Genomic DNA, 18,641 nt, shown 5'->3' on the forward strand with positions numbered 1-18,641 from the left:
ATTTTTATGGCCATGCTGATTCGGGGCATTCTGCTGTCAAAGGCTGAGTCCTTTCGGGAGAAACAGTGATTTTTCCCTACCCGACCAGGAAGGATGGAATCTGACAGGGCAAAGGCACGCCAGCACTTCAAGAGTGCCCACCTAAACCACCAGGGAAGCTCAAGCTCATTTCACTGGCAATTCCACAAAGGGCGCGCCGCCCTTTTCGGACGATCGAAATCACCTGTTCAAGGTCGCACATCCTCTAGCTACCGCTTGCAATCAGCAAGGTTAGGCAGGGCTGCTGGGTCTACCGCCGGTTGGCTCTCGGCGACACACCGGGCCCACCTGGTACCCTGCAATCTGCGCAATCGCGGGGAGAACGCGCCCTCTCGCGACCGACTTCCCGCCGCAGCCCGGCCTGGAACAAACGCCCTCCGGGGCCCGCGACCCGCGGCGGCGGGGCAGGGGCCCCGGAAGGAGGCGGTGCCGGGGCGGCCCGAGGCTGCGCGTGCGGGAGGATGGGGGCGGGGCGCGCCTATATAAACTCCGTGCGGCGGAAAGGGCGGGCCTGGGCGAGAGCGGCTGAGTCGGCGGAGCGCCCGGCGCCGCAGACGCCGCCAGCGAGGACAGGGAGGGGAGAGGGAGGAGGCGGGAGGAGGAGACGCAAGTGCGGGGTGGCGCCGGTCCACCTCCGCAGCTCTCCTGGCTCCCGCCGGCTTTCGAAGGCGGGCCCGGGCTGCGGCAGCGGCAGCGGCCTCGGCGGCCAGCGGAGGTGAAGCCGAGCTGCGGCGGCCTGTGGGTCGACGCGGCGTAGGGAGGGCAGGGCAGGGCAGGGCTGGGCGGCCGCTGCCGCGGTGAGCTGGAAGGGCAGCTCGGCATCCCCGGGGCGGGGCCGTCGAGGGCAGGTGGCCCGTGCGCTTTTCTCCGGGTCGGCCTCCCCAGAGGCACCTGCACACGGGGCCCCAGCCTGGTGCCGGGGCGTCCGGAGGCTGTGGGAAGGGCGGGGGTCGGTGCCCTCGGGGCACTTAAGTGACCACCCAAAAGAGGCGACTCTCGCGCGGGGCGCTGCGGGGACTGAGGATCAGTGCTGGCGTGCATGGGGCCTGTTATGCCCTTGCTTTGGGGTGCTCCGTAAGGGGATGCGCGGGGGTGAAGGTTGCGAGGACCGCTGACCAGAGCGGTGTGAGGCTCGGGAGGATGAGCCTTTAAACCCGTGTGGTGTGAGTGGTTATGGGTTAGTCTAAACAGAACAGAAAACCAACTCGGGGCGCTCGCAAGCACCTCGCTACAAATGTGCAGCAGTGACGGACTTGCCTTGTAGGCCCCAGAGCAATCAAAGGGAAGTTAGGGGTCTTGTTCAAGAAGCTACTCCTCAGTTAGTGAATGAGGCTCTAAAAGAATTGTGTGTTGGGAATTTTTCTTTTAAATGGGCTTGTTTTTATGATTGCGTTTGGGGCTAGTGGTGAGGGTAACGTAAAGAGGTTACAAAGGCTGCCTTAAGGTCCTAATGGGGAGAGCTTTTTTGTGTGTCATCATTCGACCATACAAATTATTCAGAATGTGGATTGCCCTTACGAGAAGAGAGGAGCTCTGAAGCCATTGCTTGATTAGCAGTTCTTCTCCCTATGTGGAAAGTTGAATTTCTGGAAACATCCCCCGTATTGTAGATTTTGCCCACGTAAAGGCGCTAGCACTTGGCACTAATCTCCTTAAAAGTAGTAAGATGGAAACACAGTACCTAGCATCGCTGGGTTTTGAGCTCACTTCTGTGCAAAAGAATTTTTAGGGAGTGGGTCTAGATTTTTCAGGGAAGTTCGAATCTCCATGGCCTCCTCTAGTCTTAATTTACTTTTAACTTTTTTTTTTCCTTCCTTCCTTCCTTCAGCTTCATCTGTTTCAATGGTGCAACTCTCTTCATCTCCTTTTGGTTACCAGTCACCTTCAGGCCATTCAGAGGAGGGAAGAGAGGGGAATATGAAGTCAGCCAAGCCCCAAGTGAACCACAGTCAGCATGGGGAAAGCCAGCGGGCCATGAGCCCTTTGCAGTCTGCTCTCAGTTCTGCTGCCTCTCCTTCCCAAGCATATGAGACATATATCGATAATGGACTCATATGCCTTAAACACAAAATTAGAAACATCGAGAAAAAGAAGGTAACTTTTTTCCCTCCCATCCCTGTATATGTACCATCTTTAATAAGGGTTAGGGAACTGGCATTTTTGCTTTCTGTCAGGGCTCAGAGGTACTCTTTCCTAAAAGATTTACCTAACCTTGGGATTTAGCTGGCCGAAAACATACAAGTAGGTTAAATATTGGGTATATTAAGCATTTTATTTGATTTCTCAGCATAACTAAATAAAAATATTCCTCATAGTAAAATTACTATGCATGCTGCTGTTGAAATACTTGAAGAGCCAGCAACTCTAAGTCAGATTAATTCTTTGAGTGTGGTATTAATGTTTCTTTTCATAGATGAGTAATAGCCTGATTTTTTTTTTTTAGCTTGTTTTCCTTGTGACTTTCTGCAGCAGTTGATATTGCAGTAAAGCTGCTGCAGTCATTGGAAGCTTCAGCGATGGGAGAGCCAGAAAAGGTTTTAGCACTAATTTTTATGTTGCTAGGTGATCGTTTAAGATTGGTAGGTTAACATTGTAGAAAGCCTTATAAAGAGACTCAAATTATAATCAGCCCAATGTTACAGTAAATGCTGATGTAAAGATCCAAATCATTCCTTATTTCCTGAGTCATGTAGCCTGTGAAACAGTGCTGCACGTTGCTTTGTTGTGTCATGATTCTCTTTTGCTTGTGATAGTAAGGTGAGTGATTGACTATCTGGACCTGGGAACACTTACATATTTTTATTCCAGGATCTAGTTCAACCATAGGAAAGTTGCTTTTAATGGAGGAGTATGAAGAGATTTTTAAGAGTCTGGTGGACTCTGTCTCCCCCCAGCCCCCACCCCCCATGCCAAGGTAGGGAAGAAAGACCAGTTACTAGTAGCTTCTCTGTAACCCTAGCTCTCATCAGTTGTCTTTTGAATGCATGCAGTTGATCACAAGTGTGATAAGGTGAGTGTGCCTGGGTCAGCACAAATTCCCTGCCACTATGGGAAACTAGTCAAAGCACGACCTATTCAAAGCAGGATCTGTTGATGGAGACTCATTAATGTCTTTTTCCCAGGTGGAGGAACTACATATATGTATATACTTACATGCTCTAGTGTAACTATAGTACCTCCTTAAGTTTGAATACTTACCTGGTCAGTAACAATGCTTTTGTTTCAAGCTTCTGGAAAAGCAATTTAAAACTATAAAGCCAATATGGGAGAAGCCTAAACATTGCTTTTAGAATACTGTACTGGGTCATGTCATTATTCTGGGGACAATAAATGCAATTTGTCATGTATTCACTGAAATATGAAACTCAATAGAAAAAAAGCTTTGAGTTAAGTCTATTATAATGCTAGAGAAAATATCTTCTACATTTCTACACTTCCATGAAGAAGTTTGCTATTCGACAAATGCCACGTAATTCAACAGGTAACTAATAGTTTAAGCATGAGGTTAGAACAGGATTTCTCCGCCTCAACACTATTGACGTTTTTGTGCCAGATAATTCTTTTGTTGCAGACAGGGTGTGTGTGTGTGGGGGGGGGGGGGGGGCTATCCTGTGGAATGTAGGATGATTTGCAGCATCCTTGGGTTCTAGTCACACGATGCCTGTAGCATTCTCCACCTCCCTCATCCTTCAAGTAGTGACAACCAAGAACATCTCCAGATACTGCCATAGATCCCTGGGGGTCAAAATTATCTCTGATTGAGCACCACTGGGGTAGGGGGATATGATTGACTAGTTAAGTGTCTGTGTGTTAAGTAGTCTGATTGTAAGTAGAGGCCATGAAGAGAAGAGTTTTATTACTGCTTAACTTTTCTAATTCCACACTAATGTTGATTGTAATATTTTTTCCCCGGCTGGATCTTATCTACAGTTGCTGCCTGCCTTGTAGTAAACCAGTATTCTTACAGATTGATAGCATACTTCAAGAACTTTGTTTTCATAAGAAACAGTCTGGTATTTAGTTTATTTTTTTCAGAATTTTGTATGAGACTACAGTAGATACAAGTTTCTCTTTTGTAGCTCAAACTGGAGGACTACAAGGATCGCCTGAAAAATGGAGAGCATCTTAATCCAGATCAGTTGGTAAGTAGTATATAATCCTTGGGTCACACTTGTTGGCTTTTTTCTTTTTTTCTTTTTTTTTCTTAATAAAACTCTAGACAGGATTGGTGAGAGCAAAGATTTGATAAGGCCAATAAAGAAGAGCGAGAATCCACTAGATTTTTCAGAAGACTTTTTTTTTCTTCACTTATGAGATCTTACAGACTTCTTTTGCACTAGCAGATGGTATGGATGGAGGTATGGGTTGCTAAATAAGAGTGAAAATATAGACTATTGCTAAACATACGGATTTAAGTTAAACTTTTGTTAGGCTGAACTAAAGAGGTGGAGGGACGACTAGCTTTCCACTGTTCACTGGTATATATAAACCTGACATCTTTCTGCTCTAAAATGTAAAAGAGTGTTTATTCTAGCTTGCCTAGGTTTTCTCCTTTTGCTTCTTAATCCTTTTGTATTTTCTCCTTACTTTTCTATCTTAGATTGCTATGTCACCTCTCAGGAGGCATGTTTACTTGATACCTGGCCTTTTTTTTTTTTTAACTTTAGTATGAAAGAGTATTTGCAACTTTTAAAAATATTGTTTAACTTGTCTGTGGTATACCTGGTATCTGCAAGTTTTATCTAATGTGGTGAAAGTTTCTGCAATATGGAAATAAAAATGCTTAATTGATGTTTGTCTGATATCTCTTGGCTAAGAAGGGACAGAATTAAAAGTTACTTGATCTAGTCTGTAGACCTATCATCTTCATCTTTTTCAACTAAGATTTTTGGTTGTGTATCACAGATACTGGCATTTGAGATCTTTTCCCTTATTGACTCCTCTTCACTGACCTAGAATTTTTGTGATGTAGTAAATTATAATTTTGCTGAGGCGCAGATTTGAATTGTGTGAGCTCTGAGAATGATGTGCTCACATAGTCGGTGAGAGGACTTAGCTGGGCATCCAGCATTTCAACATAGCTTTGTTCTCAAAGTAGTCATGGTATGTTCAATAACTTTTGAAGTGATAATATTTTTCTTTGTGTAAATATCCTTGAAGGAAGTGTTCTGATATGGTAGTATTCTTGATTTTGGGGAAATATGGGGGTTAGGGAGAGGGAGGTTGGTGGTTCTCATGGAAGCTCTCTAGCAAAGGTCAAGGACATGCTGTATTTCAGAGCTCTGGCCAGGTAAACTGTAGTCTCAGTATTTCATTACTGTCTTTATAACTACATGTTGCTTCTGTAGCATTAACTTTTATTTCTTGAGTTAAATGCTGACAACTGCCAAATTTATGTTGCCAATAGATAAGCCCTTGGAACTCGAGATTCCTGTGTTCAGTTGCTTATTTGGCATCTCCCGACCCCCAAAACCTGTTCCTCCTCTAATCTTAATGATGTCAGTTAATGGCTTGGGGAACTAAAAGGATGGAGTTGCCAAAATCCTTGGAGAATTTCTCATCTATTTCCTGATACCACACATCTAGCCCATTAGCAAGGTCAGTTCTACCTTCAAAGTAAATCCGGAAACTGGCCATTTCTCAAATTCCGCTTCTGCCATCCTGGTCCAGGCCACATCATCTTTCATCTACATTACTGTAATAGCTTCCTCACAGGTTTTTCTATTTCTGCTGTATCTCCAAGCTTGTTCTCAACATGGTAGCCTCAGTCATCCTGTTCGGATGCAAGTCAGTTGGTCATTCCTCTGTTCAACTCTCCATTGGTTCCCATCATGGCAGAATGTCCTTACTGTGGCCTACAAAGTCCTACAAAATATGCTTGCTACTTCCTTTCACATCTTTATTTCATGTCCTGTACTTCTGTCCCTTCCTAGCTTCATTCCGGCTACATTGGCCTTCTTGCTGTTCCTCAAACATCCCAGGCACGCTTTTGCTTCAGGGCTTTTTGCACTGTGTGCTTTTCCTACTGCCTGGGATGCTTTTTCCCCAGGTGTCTAAATGGCTCAATTTCCAACTTCCTTTAGCTTTTTATTTGAAGGTCATCTCAGTGAGGCTTGTCCTGACAACGCTATACCTCCATTCCTCCATTCACACTCCTTAGCTCTTTGCCTTGCTTTAATTTTTTAACTAGTAGTGCTTTTCTGACAAACTATAAAGTTTACTTTGTTTGTCTTTCTCTTAAAATGTATGTTTCATTAAAGTAGAGATTCTGTCCATTGCTGTTTTCCTAGTACTTAGAATAGTTTAGAGAATATAGCAGACATGTAAAATATTTATTACAAAAGGATTTACTAAATATAAAATGAATGTTATGTTTTTAGATAAAATTAAGCATATAGTTTGTGGTACTTTAAAAAAAATTTTTTTTTTTTTTTAACATTCAGCTTTGAGAGACAAAGTGTGAGTGGGGGAGGGGTAAAGAGAGAGGAAGTCAGAATCTGAAGCAGGCTCCAGGCTCTGAGTTGTCAGCACAGAGCCCGACGCTGGGTTTGAACTCATGGACTGCAAGATCATGACCTGAGCTGAAGTTGGATGCTTAACTGACTGAGCCACCGAGGTGCCCCTAATTTTTTTTTTTTAAGTTTATTTATTTAGAGATACAGCGTGCAGGCAGGGTAGGGGCGGTGGAAGAGTGTGAGAGAGAGAATCCCAAACAGGCTCTGCACTGTCAGCACAGAGCCTGACATGGGGCTCTGTCTCATGAATGTGAGATCATGACAGCCAAAATCAAGAGTTGGATGCTTACCTGACTGAGCCACCCAGGCACCCTTAGTTTGTGGTTCTTATGGGAATGAACATCTCTTCATATAAGCAATATATATTTAAGGTAGAAATTCAGAAAATGCAGATAAATTGGAAGAAAAAAAATCTGTAATCTGATCCCTCAGAACTGTCATTAGTAGTGTAGTATTTAATTAGAAAAATCTAAGTTTAGTTTTTAAAGCTGGTAATAATTCACATAGTTCAGAAATTAGGCAATAGTTTAAAAGACAGTTTTTCTTTCACCTTGTCCTTCCTCTGTTCAGTTCTTATCTTACAAAGTAAGGCCCTGGGATTATGATCTGAGCTGAAATCAAGAGTTGGATGCTCAAATGACTGAGCCACCTGGGTGCCCCACTTTCTGTTTATTTCTAATTTTGTGTGGTTGTATTTTCCCAGTTTACTTTTAATTAAGTTAGCTAGTGCTTCTTTTTTTTTTAATTAGCTTCTGGGTTTGTTTTAGTTTTTCTCTTTTTCTGCTGTCCTTTGTTTTATTTGCTTCACTTTCTAACTTTGAATTAAGTGTTTAATTCATTTTTCTTTTCTCCCCCCCCATTGGTTTGCATTTAAGGCTGTGAATTTTCCTTCAAGTACTGCTTTAGCAATACATTTGATACTGTATTTTCAATATTGTTGGCTAAAAATTTTGTAATTTCAGTTTGTAAATCTTCTTTAACCCAACAGATATTCTTAATATTGTAAATAAAACTTTCTATGATCTGCATGGCTGTTGTAATCCTTTTAATGGTAACTCTTAAGTAACCTGTCAAGACTAAGCTAAAGACTAATAAGATTTCATTGAGATTTCTAATATAAACCTAGATTTTTTTCCTTTGAAATAGTAAGATTGTTTAATGAAGTTTTTTAGAGTCCCATTTATAATTTTAATATTTATTTTGGTTCGGATCTGGATTTGAAGTAGAGAACTGAGATTCAAGTGAGTGCTTGAGCAAAAGGCAAATGGGTACTTTCAGCGTCAGTGAAACTTTTAGTTTTAAAAAATTAAGATTTGGCAGCCATCTCTAGTTGCTAAACTCTGACCCTATGTTATATTTAATGCATAATACAAAACTCTTTTATTAAATAATATGAAATCTTTTCTGCTTTGTAGTCCCATAGCAGTTGGCCTTGTCAAGGCAAACCACTCAAATGTTACATGGGCTTCCTAATTAATATCCTTGTTTTGAGACCTTCCTTTTCAGTTCAGCCCTACTCCCTCTAGTGTTCTTTTTTTGAAACCGAAATCTCAGTATAGGATTCTAATCAAAAGTTTAAAAATTCTATTGAGAATTTTAACATGTTTTCTTAAAACTTTTTTTTTAAAAGCATATTTATTTTGAGAGAGAAAGAGCATGTGCATGTGCATGCCAGTAGGGGAGGTGCAGAGAGCGGGAGAGAGAGAATCCCAAGCAGGCTCTGTGCTGTCAGCGTAGAGCCTGACTTGGGGCTTGATCTCACAAACTGTGAGATCATGCCCTGAGCTGAAATCAAGAGTCGGACACTTAAATGACTAAGCCTCCTAGGTGCCCCAAGAATCTTTAGCATATTTGAGCCTAAAATCATGTTCTGAACTGTGTTTTATTAATTCAACCATAATATATTAAGTACTTACACTGGGGGATTCTGGGCTTAAATGCTAGGGTTATGATGTAAGGGACAAATGTGATCCTTGTCCTCAAAGATACAGTGTGATGAGAAAGAGGTAGGAAATAAGTAAATAAAAATGTGATGGTGTTAGGGTGAGGTACAGAGTGATAATGGATTGTAATGAGGAATTTAACCTAGTTTGGAGAATTGAGGACAGCTTTCTTGAGAAAGAAGTGCTTCAGTTCAGACCTAAAAAATGAGAAGGACTTAGCAAGTTAAAATGGGGAAGGAGGAAGAAGAGCAGGCTAGGCAGATGCTAGCATGTATAAAAGTCCTGAGTAGGGAAAGAATGTTTTCACAAAGAGGAGACTGGAAAGAAAGCCAGTATCGATGGAGTGATGTAGTTGGAATGGGAAAGCTACATGTACATCCTTATTTCCCATTTAAAGACTGTGTTTTTTCTTAAGGTCATCATAAATGATACAGATAAGTTTTAAGCAGAAAATAACTAGATTTGTAATAAAATCACTTTTAAGGGTGAGTGATGGTTTGGAGGTGGTAAGTGTGGGTGTAAGAAGACTAGATAATGGTTGGCTGTAGTCTTGGTCAGAGGTTATAGATATCTTGCTGGTACCAAAGTAGCAGCAAAGGAGTTTGGGTAAAGTAGATTCAAGAGATAGAATTAGCATAGCTTGGTGATAGGATCTAGTAGAAGGAAGAGCCAAGAATGGGTTCCAGGTTTCTGGCTTGAACACTTGGATGGGTGGCAGAACCATTTATTGGGCCTGGAAACCCTAGAGGAGAAGATGGTTTTGGGAGGAGAGGATAAAAAGCTCAATTTTCGACCACTGATCAAAAAAAAATTTTTTTTAATGTTTCCTTATTTTTGAGAGAGACAGATAGTGCATGTGAGAGCATGAACGGGGCAGGGGCAGATAGAGAGGGAGACACAGAATCTGAAGTGGGCTCCAGGCTCTGAGCTGTCAGCACACAGCCTGACGTGGGGCTCAAACTCATGGGCCATGAGATCATAACCTGAGCCAAGGTCAGATGCTTAACCCACTGAGCTACCCAGGTGCCCCAGGACCACTGATTTTTTAATGTGGCTGTGAAACATTAAGGGGTGGGTAATATCGAATAAGTGTTTGAGTTACAGGTCTGGAGCACAAAGAAGTTTAGTCTACAGTTAAGCTCATCTGTGTGGTTGCTAATTGAAACCATAAGAAAAGATGAGACTATGTTGGATGAGAATATAGAAAGGAGAAAAGCCTAGGACAGAGGAACTTTGATATTTAATGTTTGGATAATAAAGGCTAAAAATACTTATAGCCAACTTTAGGGTCAGGTATCATTTTGAGTGATTTGAATTGGCCAACATCTCTGTGATGTAGGTCCTGTTTATTTTGTAAATGCTAAAAACTGGGGTGAGAGAAGTTTATGGAAAAATTACTGGTAAGTAAAAAGCTGGAGAAATAGGAGAAAAATGGAAGTTTAGTGTTACTAAAAACAAAGAGATGTTTGTAGAGCCAGAAGTTGCCTTTGTGTGGAAGTCTTCTGAGAAACCAGAATGAGAGTTATAAAAGATCTATGGATTTAAAAGGTGGTATTGACATGCTTACTTTAGCCAGGATAGTTCTGGTGGAATGATGGAAACAGAATCCAAGTTGATAAGGTCTGAAGAGGAAATGGAGACTGTGTAGCCATTTTTGAAACTTTGAGATTGAAAGGAGGGGGTTGCCAGAAAGGCGCTTTTTATTTTTCTTATTTAGATTGGGGGAGACTTGAACTTGTATTTATTTATATATTATATTTATTTATATTTATGTTTTTGAGAGAGAGGGCACAAGTGAGCGAGGGACAGAGAGAGAATCCCACAAGGGACAGAGAGATATCCAGAGAGAAGTGGGGCTCACCTGGGGCTCGTGTTTTACTAGAAGCAGGGCTTGTGTTCACCTGAAGCAGAGATTGAGCTCACCTGATGTGGGACTCGAACTCACAAACTGAGATCATGACCTGAGCCAAAGTCATATGCTTAACAACTGAGCCACCCAGGCTCCCAAGACTTGAACTTGTTAAGTACTAGTTTAAGCATCAACAGAGAGTGAGAAATTCAAGATTTTTAAAAGGGAGTCATAGAGTAAGATTTTTTATGAAGACGTAATTGAAAAGGATAGAAGGTAGAAGGATATTTCCTCCAGTAAGCAAAAAAAGGGAGGAAGAAAGGATGTATTCACATTGGATGATGGGAAGTTAAGGTAGTTCCCATTTGATGCTGCTTTTCTTGAATTAAAGTTAATACCATTTGGGAGTGAATATGAGGGAGTATTCCCTTCTGGTTTTATATACCTCTGAGGGCTGTATACTATGATTATGTTATCTGTGCAAGGTTCTATAGTTGGAAAACCTCTTCGTCTTTTTTATTATGAAATAATACAGCTGCAACTAAGTGTCGCTTCTAGGTTATACTGCATAATAAAGCAAGCATCAGAATCCACCATTCAACTCCAGTAGTACATTACCAACACCACCAAAGCTCCTTCCCAGTTCTTTCTCTTTACTGTAACCTGACTCTGAGCTGCCCACTGCCATTTCCTTGCTTTATTTTAATAGCACTTGTTTGTTGCCCTTGAATCTGTTAGAGTTGCTTTTTCGTACCTTATAATAAATGTTACCTTACTGTGTTCTGCAGTTTGTCTTTCACTCATTATGTTTAGGATTTTTATATTAAGGAAAGTAGTTATATTTTATTTGTTTTTCTCTACTTAGTAGTAGTTTGTGAGTAGATGATGTCCTACTTAGAGCAATCTTATATGTGTTATTGAGACACAAGTGTGAAATTTTTCAGGGTGCACCTGAAAAATTACCTATCATGGGCTGTACGGTATGCCCATAGTTAACTTCATAGGTAAAAATGCCAAACTTTTCCAAAATTATTATACTAATTTATGCTAATGCTGGTAGTACGTAGTTATATAGCAGTATATAGGTAGACTCTATACTTTTGTAAAAGCTTATGTTATCAGATTGTTTTTAAAACAGCTTTTTTGAAGTATCATGTATAGATCATAAAATTAACCCATTTTAAGTATATAAGACAATGATTTATAGTCAATTCGTAGAGTTATGCAGCTTCCATGACAATCTAGTTTTCAAACATTTCTGTAACCCTTCCAAATTCCTTTTTGTCTCCTTATTTGCTTTCTATCTCTATAAGTTTGTCTTTTCTGGATATGTCACATAAGATAGTCTTTCCCATATGGCTTCTTCGAGTTATGATTATGTTTTTGAGGTTCATCCTTGGTGTAGTATGTATCATTAATTCATTCCTTTTTATTGCTGATGAGTGTTCCTTTGAATGATTATACCACATTTTGTTTATTTACCAATTGCTGGATATTTGGATTGTTTTTATTTGGGGCCATAATGAATATGCTGCCATACAAATTTGCATGTAAGTCTTTATGTGGATATATGTTTTCATTTCTTTTGGGTAGCTACCTAGAAGTGGGATACTATATTACTTTAAATATGGAGACTTTAAAATACTGTATATCTTTATGTGGTTAGACAAGTTTCCCACCTTGGTCTGTTTCATATTAGCCCTTTGTTTTTCCAAACAGATTAAAGTCCCATTAAAAAAAAAAATCTATGCCTTTCCTAATTACCAACTTTGTTAATCTGTGAAATCTTAAAAAAAAAAATGCCCCTTGAATTCACAATATTTTGGGGGGGTCTGGGTGGCTCTGTCAGTTCAGGTCTTGATCTCAGGGTCATGAGTTCAAGCCCTGTGTTGGGTTCCATGCCCGGCGTGGAGCCTACTTAAAAAAATTTACAATATGGGGGCTCCTGGGTGGCTCAGTCTGTTTAGTGTCTGACTTTGGCTCAGGTCATGATCTTGCTGCTCATGGGTTTCAGTCCCACATTGGGCTCTGTGCTGCCAGCTCAGAGCCTGGAGCCTGCTTCAGATTCTGTGTCTCCCTCTCTGCTCCTTCTCCACTCATGCTCGCTCTTTCTCTCTCTCTCAAAAATAAATAAACATTAAACATTTTACAATATTTTTGTTATAATACTTAATTTTGTCTGTTATAGGTAATTGTTTACAAGTCTTTTCTACCATAGTATAAATTTCTTGAAGTTGCTTATTTGTGATCCTCATTCTGCTACTTGTGTACTGTATTTGAGTAGTGAATGAATATTGACAGAGGAATACTATTGGCTCATTGCTCTTGAAAACCACAGGCTCTAGGGGTGCCTGGGTGGCTCAGTCGGTAAAACGTCCGACTTTTGGTCATGATCTTGCAGTCTGTGAGTTCGAGCCCTACATTGGGGCTCTGTGCTGACAGCTCAGAGTCTGGAGCCTGCTTCGGATTCTGTGTCTGCCTCTCTCCCACTCATGTTCTGTGTGTGTGTCTCTCTCTTTCAAAAGTAAAATAAAACATTAAAAAAAATTTTTAAAAACCACAAGTCTGGGGCGCCTGGGTGGCTTAGTCTGTTAAGTGTCCAACTTTGGCTCAGGTCACGATCTCATGGTTCATGTGTTCAAGCCCCACATCGGGCTCTGTGTTGACAGCTCAGAGCCTGGAGCCTGCTTCTGATTCTGTTTCTCTCTCTCTCTCTGACCCTTCCCTGCTCATGCTCTCTCTCCCTCTGTCTCTCACAAATAAACATTAAAAAAAGAAAAAAACACAGGTCTCTCTGATCTTATACTGTACACTTCATAGTTAGGAACTCAAGTCTGTTGTTATGGCTCAGATTTCTAGCATAAAAATTGAATCTTAAAATTTATATAACTTCTATTAAATGCTCTCTCTTCCTACGTTTTTTGAGTATGGCTAGTCCATAAAGTCTTAAGTCTTTTCTACTCTTTTTATAGGAACACTTATTTTGACATATTTATATTTAGAAGTTAACAGAATTGATGTTTTCTTATCCTATTTGGTAGGAAGCGGTGGAGAAATATGAAGAAGTATTACATAACTTAGAATTTGCCAAGGAACTTCAGAAAACCTTTTCTGGACTGAGCCAAGATGTGAGTACGTTTTCTTTGCTATTCCTGAAACCACTTTAGCCACGGATCTGGAAGAAAATATTAGCGTTCATTAATGGTGTTCAGTTATTACCATCCATCTCATTCCTGCCGATATTTTATTGGGGGTTAGGGGGTTGACAATAGCTATTGAGGAACTAGTGTTTTCAGATTTCTGGAGTCTCAAGAGAGCACAAATGGTGTCCAAATATGAGACACTGTGAATAAAGTATTAGTTGTCCAATGTGTATTCGCTGTGGAGTTTTAGAAATCATTGAGAAGGGGAATAAAAACTATTTTGATGGACACAGTTTACAAAAGATTTTTTAGAATATAGGCTTGTAAATTTGTATAACACAGGCTTGTAAGTTTAGCATTATTTAACGTATAAAGAAACAGAATTGGTAGACTCTTTTTCTTGAGACCATGGCAGTTATTACCAGGAAGATTTGTGATTCATGGTAAATAGAGTTAAGTCTGGTTTCACAGCTTGTTAGGGTCTCTATGTTGGCAGTCCAAACTTCTGTCTCTGACAGATTTAGTCAGTAATTAATATGAAGCCTTAAGCATTCACTAATGAAATATTCTTCCCTGTTTTAGAATTGTATTAGAAGGCCCTTTAAAGATCATCTTTTAACAATTAAGAAATATTTTTGTAAATTCATTTCTGGGATGGGGAGCATGCTTCATAAAATAGTCTCTTTCACTTTTTGGGTATTTTCTTGTATAGTGAACTAAAATTCTCTTCTCCATTCCTCTGGCATCAAAAAACCTCCAAAAACAAACAAACCCAACACATCATTTCTAGGCTGAGGACATCTATCATCTTTTTATAATATCATTGCTTTCTCTGGATGTTTGACTTACTTAACTCTTAAAAGGTAGTGTGTAAATCTGAAATAGCCTAGTATAGAGCCATTATCTTCTGTTTTCTAGAAAATTCTGTTAATGCAACTCTAAGATGACATGAGCTCTTTTTGTCAACCATAGTATATTTTAACTCATGTTTACTCATTTATCACTTAATTTTAGTGCTTTCTGTGAATTTCACAGTTGTTAAATATTTCTAGGCTATTTTAGATACTTTTAAATTGATTTTTTTCCTTATGATTAATCACTCCCCCATTTGTTAAATTTATTTAGTTTTGACCCACTTTATAAAAAGATATTTCATATCTTCTTTCTGGTTGGATGTTTGGAAGTATACTTCTATAATACTTAAAATTTTCTATTAACTTTTTTTACTCAAAATTATTTGATAATTTTAGTTTTTCATTCAGGTGTTTATTTTTCCAAAGTATGTTTTGTTTCTTTTATCCTTCTTTTTATATTTAAATCTTTTTTTAAACACCTTCCAAGTGCCAGGTACTTCTGTCAACTTGATTTTTACAGCAATCCAGGAAATAGATGTATATAGCCCCATTTTACAGATAAGGAATCCAATGCTCAGAACAAAAGGAACTTCTTCAAAATCATATAGCCAGTAAGTGGTAGAGTGAGGGTAGGACCCTAACTACTCTTTATCTCTAAAAACTGTGTTCTTTATACAAGTATATAGTATCTATTTACATGCTTTTCCACTGCTGTTGTCTAGAGGTAGTTACCAATTCACCAAATTTTGTTGCTATCCATGAGGTTATTTTTTCTAATTTGTACTGTGGATTTACTTTCACTTTAGGTGAGATATTAAGGTACTTTGGAACATGCCTTAATGAATAAAGACCCCAAAGGTGCTTGCCAAATACCTTCCAGCCTAGTAATTTTTTGAGTTTCCTTTTATTAAAGCCTTTCTTTAGTCAAACCTCTTTTAATGAGAGTCAGTTTTATAGGGTGTAACATTTTCTTTACTTACAAACTAAAGTTGGAAGCCTTTCTGTTCATCTCAATTACATCTCTCTTTGTCTTCATGACATAAGCTCTTTCCCTTGGTGGGGATTTATCATTCTAAGACAGGGATCAGAAAATAAATTTTATTATTCAGTGTGATTTGTTGATAGTGGTTGATTTCATATCTTCTGCCACCCCCGCTTTTTTTTTTTTTTTTTGAGAGAGAGAGAAAGTGGGTGCAAGTGAGCGATGTGCAGAGAGAGAAGGAGAGAGAGAGAAGTGGGCCTGGAGCTCACCCAACATGAACTGTGAGATTATGACCTGAGGTGAAGTCAGAAGCTTAACTGACAGAGCCACCCAGGTGCCTGTATCTTCTGCTTCTTTACAGACCAGTCCTCAACTGGTAGAAGAGAGGAAAATGTAACCTGACTTCTTAGTTTCTATATAAATAAGGAGAAATAGGGTGTTGTCAGTAGTTTTCTGATTATGATCTAGGAGACAGTGTACTTTCTTACTTGATATGTGATAGTCATCTGTCAGGCTTTATTTTGGGCATTAGTGATATATTGGTAAACAACAGAGATCTAGTCATCACAAAGCTGAAACCTATGGGGATGCAGGTAAATAAAAAGATAGCCTTTTAATGTAATAGGTACTTTGATAGGGGGAGTTCAGGGTGTCTTAAGCCCATAAGAACACTTAATCCAGCCTTGGGAATGGCTAAAGACAGATCTGCGTTAATCCTGGGATATAAGTTTGTCAGTTGCCTTTCTCTGTACCATCATGAAACCGTCGAAGAGAATCCCACTGTCTTGGAGAGCTAGAATTGCCACCTCTATTCTCCATCGTCCTCAAACAGAAACTGAGGATAATGTAGTTTTGGTAAATTGTTATTGGTGTAAGTCCATATTGAGATCTTGGTAAAAGCTTTTCTGAGCCTTTGCTGTCCTGAAAGTATCCTTGCCCTTGTAAGCTCCAACCAGTCCATTTCTCATTCTTGAAATTTTACCTTCACCTATGATCTCTTGTCCCTGATAGTAGCACAAGTTAAATTTATTAAGTGATCTTCATACCTCCTAGAAAGGAATTAATAATGCCATAATGAATCTTTTCCAGAGATTCCCCCCTTCTTAATCTATTAGGATTTATGAACATGTCTTTTGTAGAGTCCTAAATATGATGGTGTATCAAAGTACTTTAACTTGCATATAGGAAAACTCTTTTAGATTTTTGTTTTATTCTCTTAATCTTCATACTTGGAAAATGTCCAGTATGATGGAAACATTACAATCAGAAAAGCAACTATGGGGAGAAAAGACCTTTTAGATTTCTTACTGGAAATAGATGGTACTTTTTATTAATTGGTATTTTATAAATGGGAAGCCACTTCTGGGACCCATGTGTTATGTCAGACTTTAAGGTATTATAGTTCTGAGCTTTAGAGTAGATTCAGTCTGCTCAATCTACATACACATTTATTTGAGGGGAAATTTATGTTTTGCTAACTATATGTTTTGTCAGCTAAATATTGAAAAATAAAACTCCATCCAGACTGACAAACTATTGTGAAAATATCTTAGTTTTACTTAAAAAAACAAAAACAAAAACAAAACTATTTGCTGTGTATGTATTTTAGCATTACATTGGTAAGACATTTTATTTTATTTCTGTTTGGTTTTCAATTCCTTATGCTTTAGCCAGTATTCTTTGGTTGAAAATTGACCTTTTTAGTTTACATTTTTTTTTTTTAATGTTTATTTATTTTGGGGACAGAGAGAGACAGAGCATGAATGGGGGAGGGGCAGAGAGAGAGGGAGACACAGAATCGGAAGCAGGCTCCAGGCTCTGAGCCATCAGCCCAGAGCCTGACGCGGGACTCGAATTCACGGACTGCGAGATCGTGTGACCCGAGCTGAAGTCGGACGCTTAACCGACTGAGCCACCCAGGCGCCCCATGACCTTTTTAGTTTAAATATTCTTCCCCTGGAACAAGAATCTAAAAAGCAAAAACAAAAACTTCAAAACTAAACTGGAGCATTTTCTTAAAATCTTTGGCTTAAAAAGGCTTATATACATAAATATGGAAAAGTTAAATTTGGGGATTAATATGTGCATCAGTGATAGGTACTTATTTCTTATCATAGTGATATTAGAGGTACTAGATAGAGCCTAGAGTTGGGAGTCAGATATTTTGACTTTCTTAGCTTTGGTTACCTGAGACATACTAGTTTATTACTCAGTCCCTTCCTCAACTGAAAAAGAAAAGAGGATAAATGAACCTGTCAATTTCACAGTCAGTGTTATATATGTGTATATATGTGTGCATATATGTATATATATACACACATACATACATATATATACATATATATATATATAAAATAAGATTCATCATCTAATCTCAGCTCTTTGGCATTAGATTTTTGTGCACTATGAATTGCTAATATGAGATGGTAGAAAGTTGCCAATTTTAATTAGAATTTTTTTTTAACAGCTACTTAAAGCGCAGAAGAAGGCCCAGAGAAGGGAACACATGCTAAAGCTCGAGGCTGAGAAGAAAAAGCTTCGTACTATACTTCAAGTTCAGTATGTATTACAGAACTTGACACAGGAACACGTACAGAAGGATTTCAAAGGGGGCTTGAATGGTGCAGTGTATTTGCCTTTAAAAGAACTTGACTACCTCATTAAATTTTCAAAACTGACCTGCCCTGAAAGAAATGAAAGTCTGAGGTAAGCCGAAGAAAATATTTTTCCTAAAAGAGAACACATAACATTTTAGCCTAGTTTTTTAGTTTTATATATTTTATAGTATTTATACATACACACACATGTACACACACATATATACGTATATAGTAATTAAAAAAACATTATTGTGATTCACAATGGGAAACGTTGGCCAGACCAGACTGTGATAGGGTTGATAGGCTGTCTAGAAGGAAAGTCAATTTGAATGATCTCATTAATGTGCTTTTTTTATTGTAACATTGATTTTAAAAATGATGTCTCATCAAGTTTTGCCCCTATACAAGTATTAATTATGTATATGCTTAAAGGTTTTTTTTGTAATTGTCTCAGGCTATTGTATTACCTGAGAGTCTTTGTCTTCTTACTACTGCTGTACTTAAGTGGAGGTTAATAAAATTTAACTTGGCCAGTATCATTAAACTTTCAAAGTGAGATAGGGGCACCTGGGTGGCTCAGTCGGTTAAGCGTCCGACTTCAGCTCAGGTCACGATCTTGCGGTCCGTGAGTTCGAGCCCCGTGTCAGGCTCTGGGCTGATGGCTCAGAGCCTGGAGCCTGCTTCCGATTCTGTGTCTCCCTCTCTCTCTCTACCCC

The 18,641-nt window shown here is 39.3% G+C and overlaps 1 protein-coding gene across 15 annotated transcripts in view; it reads left to right on the forward strand.

Annotated features, from left to right (window-relative positions):
* The first annotated feature begins 602 nt into the window (after window positions 1–602).
* Window positions 603–18,641, forward strand: part of CAPRIN2 (caprin family member 2) — a 44,985-nt gene continuing 26,946 nt past the window's right edge. For 5 of the 15 annotated variants that reach the window (XM_086713707.1, XM_086713709.1, XM_086713708.1 and 2 more), the window contains exons 1-4: window positions 1,852–2,133; window positions 4,119–4,181; window positions 13,388–13,474; window positions 17,793–18,031. In XM_086713707.1, the coding sequence (XP_086569833.1) occupies window positions 1,882–2,133; window positions 4,119–4,181; window positions 13,388–13,474; window positions 17,793–18,031 (641 nt within the window). In that variant the 5' untranslated portion in view covers window positions 1,852–1,881. Of the gene's footprint in view, window positions 778–1,851; window positions 2,134–4,118; window positions 4,182–13,387; window positions 13,475–17,792; window positions 18,032–18,641 lie in introns of those variants that run through there. The other 10 variants (XM_025930314.2, XM_086713714.1, XM_086713712.1 and 7 more) reach the window with 5 other exon arrangements.

The sequence above is a fragment of the Puma concolor genome, chromosome B4 (genome assembly GCF_028749965.1).
Source record: "Puma concolor isolate L17-30 chromosome B4, mPumCon1.1.hap2, whole genome shotgun sequence".
Taxonomy (NCBI): Eukaryota; Metazoa; Chordata; class Mammalia; order Carnivora; family Felidae; genus Puma; species Puma concolor.